Source organism: Gouania willdenowi, chromosome 3 (assembly GCF_900634775.1).
Source record: "Gouania willdenowi chromosome 3, fGouWil2.1, whole genome shotgun sequence".
Taxonomy (NCBI): domain Eukaryota; kingdom Metazoa; phylum Chordata; class Actinopteri; order Blenniiformes; family Gobiesocidae; genus Gouania; species Gouania willdenowi.
The window spans coordinates 34,975,776-34,984,914 of NC_041046.1; the positions used below are offsets into that span (position 1 = coordinate 34,975,776).

A 9,139-nucleotide genomic window follows, 5' to 3' on the forward strand; every position below is an offset into this window, starting at 1 on the left:
TGCTTTATATGCACATCATTTATGGTTGTTTTATAGCATTTGATCAACAGTGGATTATTATATTATTACAGCACTAATATGAAGCTGTATGGACACAAATGACCCAAAATAAATAATACATTCTTTAATTCTAAGTAACTCAAGAGTTACATTTTCCAGTAACGCATTACTTTTTGGTGTAAGTAATCTAAATAGTAACTGAGTTACTTTGTGAATGAAGTAACTAGTAACAGTAACTAGTTACTTTTTTTCAGTAATTAGCACAACACTGGTTGTGACCCCATTTTAATATCAATTTTTTGGTGTCTCCATTGACTTTTTTTTCTTTCTTTCCAGAATTAGCTTTTGTTCATGTTTGTTCTTGCCAGTATTAGTGCAGAAAGTGACAAGAATAATCAGCTCAGATATTTTTATTCTGCATTTTATTTTGAAGTAGATTTATGTTTGAGAAAGTGAAAGTGTAGAATACAGGATTTTTTTTGTGTAAGGTGTTATAATTTGAAAAAGCAATAAAAATGAAAAAGTTTTAAAAATACATGTTTAATCAGTATTTTTTTAATAATAATTTCTTAGACATTTCAGGGGACCCCACTTGAAATCCAAAACTAATGCTAGCGCAATGCTAATGTTAGCGCAATGCTATTGCTAACACAATACTAATGCTAGCGCAATGCTAATGCTAACGCAATGCTAATGCTAACGGAAGGCTAATGCTAACACACAATGCTAATGCTAGTGCAATGCTAATGCTAGCACAATGCTAATGCTAACGCAATGCTAATGCTAGCATAATGTTAATGCTAGCGCAATGTTAATGCTAGCACAATGTTAATGCTAACGCAATGCTTTTGTTAGCACAATGTAAATATTAGCGACATGCTAGCGCAATGCTAATGCTAACACAATGTTAATGCTAGCACAATGCTAATGCTAGCGAAATGCTATTGCTAACATAATACTAATGCTAGCGCAATGCTAATGCTAGCACAATGCTAATGCTAACATAATACTAATGCTAGCGCAATGCTAATGCTAGCACAATGCTAATGCTAGCACAATGCTAATGCTAATGCAATGTTAATGCTAGCACAATGCTAGCGCAATGTTAACGCTAACGCAATGCTTTTGTTAGCACAATGTAAATATTAACGACATGCTAGCGCAATGCTAATGCTAGCACAATGCTAATGCTAACAAAATGCTAATGCTAGCAAAATGCTAATAATATCGCAATGCTAATAATAGCACAATGCTAATGCTAACGCAATGTTAATGTTAACGCAATGCTAATGTTAACGCAATACTAATGTTAACGCAATGCTAATGCTATATCTCAGTGTTTTGAAAACTTTTCAACTTTTTGAGTTATTTCTCGTGGAACTTTTTGCTCTCTTCCACTTACATTGAAAGTTCCAACTTTTTTTCCCCTTATTGGAACTTTTATCCTCTCCGTCGTCAGCCATTTTGTAACTTTTTCAACTTTTTCAAACTTTTCAACTTTTTCAAACTTTTCAACTTTTTCAAACTTTTCAACCGTTTCAAACTTTTTCAACATTTTTCAAACTTTTCAACCTTTTTCAACCTTTTCAAACTTTTTCTAACTTTTTCAACCTTTTTCAAACTTTTTCAACAAATTGCAACTTTTTCAACCCATTTCAACCTTTTTAAAGGATTTTCACCATTCACACTTTGAAATGTGCCAAAAATTCTACTCTTCATCATCACCCCTCTTCTTCATCACTAATCCTCTTTTTGTGTGTAGTTTGCAGGTTCTCATCTAACACAAACAACTTAAATCCTTCACTGCTCTGCCATTTTTTAATGGATTTCCACCATTCAAACTTTGACATGTTCAGCTGTTTGTTCACTTTCAACTCATACTGGGATTTTTAAACAAACTACTGTGTGAACTAGACTTCTAATTGGTTTAGCTGTTTTTTCCTTTCAAACTGAAATTTATACACATACTGCTGTATAAACTGGACTTCTAATTGGTTTAACTGAATTTTCCCTTCAAACTGGGATTTTTAAACAAACTACTGTGTGAATTTGACTTCTAACTGGTTGAACTGGGTTTTCCCTTCAAACTGGGATTTTAACACATAATACTGGTAAAAACTGAACTTCTAACTGGTTTAACTGGTTTTTCATTCCATACTGGGATTTTAACACTTAATACTGTATAAACTGGACTTCTAACTGGTTTTAGCGATTGTTGCTAAGTTATTACAACGTTAAGGCTATTGCTAGGTTAATGCTATGCTAATGTAGTGCGACGCGGGCCAGCACATGCATCCTCACTTGCATTTTCTTCAGGAAATGCAAAAATTCTAGTTGTAATTGCCATGGAAATTCTATAAGAATAGTCAATTATAATTTAAAGCTAAACTGGGGAACAATGTTACAGTTCTATGTACATTTCAACACATTAATTATTAAAACATGTTTCATATCAGGCTTTCCCACATTTTACCATTAAAAAATAAATTTCAAAAATCGAGGGATATACTGACACAAAAAAGGCTCAGGTACCCATACCAAAAATATTAAAACCTATATTTTCATTGATTAGGAATCCTGAGGAAAGGATGATGTTGCATTGACTAGACTAGATAATGCTTTAAGATTTTTGGAGTCATTATGTGTATTTTTGTACATCTCTCTTGTGTTTTTGAGCATTTTTTGTATAATTATTGTTTTTTGTTGCCTTTGTAGTGTGATTCTGGAGTCATTTTCAGTATTTTTGTAGCTTTTTGGTGTAGTTTTGTGCATTTATGTTGTCATTTTGGGTGAAAATATTTAGTTTTGTGTATTTTGAGTCATTTTCATATTTTTTGTTGTTTGGTGTATTTTTCTGTAATGTATGTTCTTTGGAGTAATTTTGTGTTTTTGGAGCCTTTTTGTAAATTTTTGTGCATTTCTGTTGTTGTTTTGTGTACTTTTTGTATAAATATTGTTTAGTTTTTTTGTTTTATATTACTCATTTAGTATTAGTATTCTGGTGATGCTGATGGTGCATTGACTAGACTAGATAATGCTTTAATAATGCTTATCACTCTACATGCTCAATGTTGTTGTGTTTTCTACTTTTATGTTCATGCCAGAAATTGTTCTGTATGATGCGCTCCAAGACAATAAATAAATTAAATACAATAATTTTGCCTTTGTGTTGCAAGTTTAAATGCTTAAGATTAACAAAAACAAATGAATGTCGCCCTCCAGAGGCTCTGTGTAGGAAGTGCATCATCATATCTGCAGTACTCAGTCACCATCATATGATGCATAATAGATCAAACCCCATCTGGTTTATTAACATCTGGTGAGGTATGTAAAAATGCGCATTTACCAAATATTTTGTTTTGATAGGAGTCAAATAGATAAATACGACGGTGTATTAGGGCCACATTAAAATTAAAATAAAATTCTGAAAACTACAAGATTAAAGTCGTGATATTTTGAAAATAAAGTTGTAATTTTATAAAAATAAAGTCGTACCTTAATAATACCGTGATTTCATACAATTAAAGTAAAAATATTTAGAGATTAAAGTCGTAATATTTCGAGAATAAAGTCAAATTTATGAGAATAAAATAAAATTACAAACAGGATCTTGTCAGCATTTAGTGAGACTATATTTCTCTTTAGGTTTCACATATGGCAAAAATACTGAGCTTTTTGAACCATCATTAACACATTTTAATCTCATAAAATTACGACTATTCTCAAAATATTATGACTTTAATCTAAAAATATTATGGCTTTATTCTCATAAAATTATAACTATTCTCAAAATATAATGACTTTAATCTAGAAATATTACGGTTTTATTCTAATAAAATTATAACTCTATTCTCAAAATATTGTGACTTTAATCTAGACATATTACGGTTTTATTCTATTCAAATTATAACTCTATTCTCAAAATATTATGACTTTAATCTTGACATATTACGGTTTTATTCTCAAAATATTATGACTTTAATCTCAACATATTACGGCTTTATTCTCATAAAATCACAACTCTATTCTCAAAATATTATGACTTTAATCTCAACATATTACGGCTTTATTCTCATAAAATCACAACTCTATTCTCAAAATATTATGACTTTAATCTCAACATATTACGGCTTTATTCTCATAAAATTACCACTATTCTCAAAATATTACAACTTTAAAGTCGACTGAAATGAGGTTTTTCTAACTAACTTTCTTCAAGCTGAGCTCTTACCCCGACACGAGCAGCTGACCGTCTGCGGAGTACGCACAGGAGAGGACGGGAGCCGACTGCCCCGTTAACGTGTGCATGAGATGCATCTTACAGCTCCCTCCATAAGTGAACTTATTGATCAGCCATATCTTTAGCAGACTGTCCTGCCCACAGGAAGCCAGGTTAAACTGCACAACCTGACCGCCTGAAAGTGAAAACACACACACAAAGAAAGCAGTCAATATCTCACCCTTCAAACACATAAACACAACAATTAATTAGCAATGATGTAGTTTGTTTTTCATAGATTTCTTCTTCCTTTATCATCCCACACTAATCAAGAATATGTTAAACCCCTAAATAACAATGTAAACCCAAAATATGTCATTGAGTCAGTCTATTCTTCCACTGTTTAGAATAGAGTGAGGAATCTATCTTGTTGGTAGCAGTTTTATTTACAGTCAACACATTTTTAAATTCATCCCAGTTTGCTTGTGTTTACCTTGGGCTTGCTTAAAGGTGCAGTCTGCAACTCTTATAAAAGTGACTTTTTGACATATTTGTTAAAGCTGTCACTATGTGGGGCGACCGTGGCTCAGGTGGTAGACGGTAGTCTTCTGATCGAGAGGTTGGGGGTTCGATCCCAGTACCAGACTATGTGTCGAAGTGTCCTTGGGCAAGACACTGAACCCTAAGTTGCTCCCAGTGGTCGACTAGCGCCTTGCATGGCAGTCCTGTCCCATTGGTGTGTGAATGTGAGAGTGATTGGGTGAATGAGCTGATATGTAAAGCACTTTGGGACTGCTTCACTGTGGTTATAAAGCGCTATAAAAATCAAGTCCATTTACCATTACTATGTAAGGGCAGCTTTACATCAAACTAGTAATTTGTGTGAAAAAAACAGGCTCATTGCCAGAATGCACTGCGACCGAGCAAAAAGAACCAATCAGAGCCAAGATGGTGTTTGATGGGCTGTCTGACAGCTGTTGTTCACAGTCCAGACCCCCTTTCCGGAGCTAGAGCGCCGTCTTTTTGGAGAAGTAGAAGATGGAATTGGTGATTTTTCTGCTTGAAAGGTAATTACTGATTTAAAGTTTAAAAAGAAGATTAAAAGGTTAAAAAATCGATATGGTTGCATTTTGAATCGATCTGAGAATAACACGACGTAATATCATGATATATCGCCGAATCGATTATTTTTCAACACCCCTACTTTCACACATTGAGTTAGACTGTGGGATGTGATGCAGCAGATATTCTTCACTTAGACAGCCTTAAAGATGTCCAAACAGTTTGTCTTTAAGTGCTTGCAAAACAATGGTTCAATTCCTGGTCCCACGTTAGTGTTTGTGGGTTCTTTCTTTGTATACTTTGTTTTTCCCACAGAAAAAAGAGTTGATAGTGAGGTTGCTTCTGCAACAGAATCTAATGATTAATGTATAAACCGTGGACATCCTTTTTTTGGATCAGGACCCCATTTCAAGATCACAAAAAAAGAAATTTTTTATCTTCTAGAATTAGTTTTTGGTCATGTTTGTAATGCTGTGTTACAGATATGGAACAGCCAAGATTATGGACAAATTGCAAGTCCTCAGACATTTTTATACTGCATTTTATTTGAACTTGATTGATATTTTAGAAAGTGATAGTTTAGAATACAGTGGTTTAAAATTCTGTGTTGTGTTTTAATTATTAATTTTTTTTTAATAATAATTCAATTCAACTTTGCTAATTACGAAAAAGTTATCTTGTAGTGCTAATTTATTTTTGTGCATATTTGTGACCATCACTAGCCCTCCCTAAGGAAGGGTAAAAAACATTTTATTAATGGGGGAATATAAAAAGACACTCACCACTCAGAATGCTGGGAGAGAAGGTGCAGCAGGAGACGCCCAGGTCGTGAGCGTTTTTCTCAGCGTGGAGCTGGTTCATGTCCAGGTCCCACAGACGCAGGTCTCCATAGGTAGAACCGGTCATGAACATCTGGCTGCAGGGGCTGAAGGAGCACGCAACCATGGTGGTGTCGCTCACTCTGCCCGTCCTTCACAACACACAGCAGAACATTTTTAAACAATTACGTCTTCAATTATCCATGTTTATTACAACTCAATTATGGTTACAGTGACTGGCTTTTTTCCCCAATTACAATCATTATTTTTTCCCTGAAATGTATTACAATTTTGTTCTCAATTACAATTAATCACAATTACTGAGCCTTTAATAAATAACCCAATAAAACATAGCATTCCTCGTTTAGCATCTCTTATGATAACAAGTTGGTTTTGACCAATGTCTTAAATCAGCTTTAGAATATACAAAAACAAAAAAATCTATCATCTAATTGATCTAATGTTAAAGTTTTAATGTTTTTTGGTGTGAGCGTCTGAGCCCTTTTTTCTGTAAGTATAGCCATCGATTTCAATTCTTTTTTTAAATGGTAAAATAAGAAAAGTAGGTTAACATGTAAGCTTAATATGAAACATATTTTAAAGACTGTTAATTACATATGTGTAAACCATAGAACATGTTTATCCATGGCTCTAAAAGTATAATTCAATTATAATTATAATTACACAATTAAAAATGACATTTTGGCTCTGTTATTATTGTTGTTGTTGGTGCAGTATCATTTGTTTACTGTGTAATGTTTGTGTAATTGTTCCTGTAAAAAAGAAGAAAAACTGTAATAAACAGAATATACAAAAAAAAAAAAAAAAAAATGACATTTTTCAGTTACAATTACATTTTAAATTAACCATTATCAATTACACTTCGAATAACGATTACAGTTACCAGCAATTTTTTTTTCCAATTTCAATTAATCACAATGATTTTTTTATCCTCAGAAAGTAAATTACAACTACATTCTCAATTACTAAAGTTCAATTAAAATTATTCACAATTACTGAGCCTGAAAGAAATAACCTAATAAAAGTTAGCCTTCCTCTTGTGTTAGCTTTCTGTTAGCATCTCTTTGATAACAGGTACTAAATCAGCTGTAAAGTACACTAAAAACACAAATATCCATCATTTAATTTCTTTATTCTTTATTAGGCTTCCTAATCAATGAAAATATAGGTTTAAATATTTTTTTCAAAAGGTAAAATGTTCAAAAGCTTGATATGAACATATTGTAAAACTTGTTAACTCCATATATGAAGTGTACATAGGACTGTAAAATGGTTCCCCAGGTTTACGTTAAATTATAATTGACAATTTTTATAGAATTTTCATGGCAATTACAATTAGAAAGTACATTTTCTGAACTCAATCACAATTTAATTACGATAACGGTGGCAACACATTTATTAAATTATAATATACCATAATTGTAATTAATCATCAATTACGCAACTACAATTATAATTGACCCCTACCCTGGCACAGAGACCCTTGAGTGCAACTATTATGGCATGCCACAAGTAAAGATTAAAACTTTAAAAATGAGAGAATAAATGCTTCACCCTGTGCCTTTACCTGCGCAGTTGTTTGGTTGGATGATCCCATAAAGCCAAACTTCCATCCGATGCACCAGAAACCAGGTGAAGGGAGTCCGGAGACAGAGCACAGATCCTCACAGGGCTGCGACCAGGATGCTCCAGGACACCTTCGATCTCCCCTGTGTCCATGGACCACACCACGACGGTGGCATCCGTGGAGCACGAGGCCAGGAACTGTCCACAGGCGCTGAAACAGCAGCAGTGGACGCTGTAGCCGTGTCCCCACAGAGGAGAGAAGGGCAGCTCAGAGAAATCATGGCTGTTGTAGATTCTGAGAGTTTTGTCCCCAGAGCAGGTGGCTAAGAGTTTGGCTGAGAAGGCGCACCAGTTGACATCGTCCTGATGGTGTTGCAAAGTGCAGACTAGAGACGTCATTTGGAGAAACGGTCCTAAATGGTGACATTTAAAAAAATGAATACATTTTAAAATCGTCTTATGAAAGCTGAACATCACATCTCAATATTTTTGATTTACAGTGTAAAAAACATGTTTTTCTCATGTGTCCAGTGCCACAACAACAGCCATCCACCTATTTACACATGTGGGTTTCACTATAAAGAACAAGGTGGTCTAACACACAAAGACAATCGTTAACACACTCATTAACCCAGTGTTTTCAATCTTGGCGTTACCTGAAATTTCTGAAAAATGAAAATACATTTTTGCAATGTTTTAATTATTTTTCTTTAAAATAACATATATATATATATGAGCAGGCACAACTTGTCACAGTATAAAGTATACCAATCTAATATAACAATCAAAAAGTTATTCAAGAAAAAAATGTCTTTGGTGCCGCCATAAATTTCTGAAAAATGAAAATACATTTTAGATTTTTTTTAATGATTATTCCTCAAAAAATAATAATAAAATAAAATAAATAATATATATATATATTATAACCACCACAATCCTAAATTGCATTCTATACTTTCACTTAGTCAAATATTAATTCAGTTCAACTAAAATGCAGTATATATATATATATATATATATATATAAAAAAGACAGAAAATCATATCAAAAAAGCATATTATATTATATTATATTATATTACCGTCTCACTGACACGCTCAGTGTTTGACATTATGTTAAGCTTCGAGCTAACATTGGGTCCCAAATTCATCCAAGTTTTTATCCGAGATTTAACACCTAATGTGTTTCCCAGCGGTGAAATTCTGATTTAAGCAACAGAACTAGTAAAAGAAAAAGACAAGTAAACAAACTGTATTCAAAAGAAACGTCAGGAATTAAGGTTTTCCTACTTGCCACTTTGGTAATAATTACCTTCTTCCGTTCAGCTGTTTTCTCGTTTACTTGTTTACCTCACCACTTCCTGCTTGTCACTTGACCAGTCTGACGTCATGACGCAACGGGTGCGTCCATCGACCTCTATAATGAATATTATACAAAATGAAAATAAACAGAC

The 9,139-nt window shown here is 33.4% G+C and overlaps 1 protein-coding gene across 1 annotated transcript; it reads right to left on the minus strand.

The window, feature by feature from the left end:
• Positions 1 to 4,227: 4,227 nt before the first annotated feature.
• On the minus strand, positions 4,228 to 9,077 carry LOC114454439 (WD repeat, SAM and U-box domain-containing protein 1-like). Its single transcript, XM_028434913.1, has 4 exons — positions 8,998 to 9,077; positions 7,688 to 8,099; positions 6,064 to 6,251; positions 4,228 to 4,415 (listed from the first exon to the last, which is right to left on the minus strand). Exons 2-4 carry the CDS (start codon positions 8,083 to 8,085, stop codon positions 4,228 to 4,230), a joined length of 774 nt encoding a protein of 257 aa, XP_028290714.1. The 5' UTR covers positions 8,086 to 8,099; positions 8,998 to 9,077.
• Between the last annotated feature and the right edge of the window lie 62 nt (positions 9,078 to 9,139).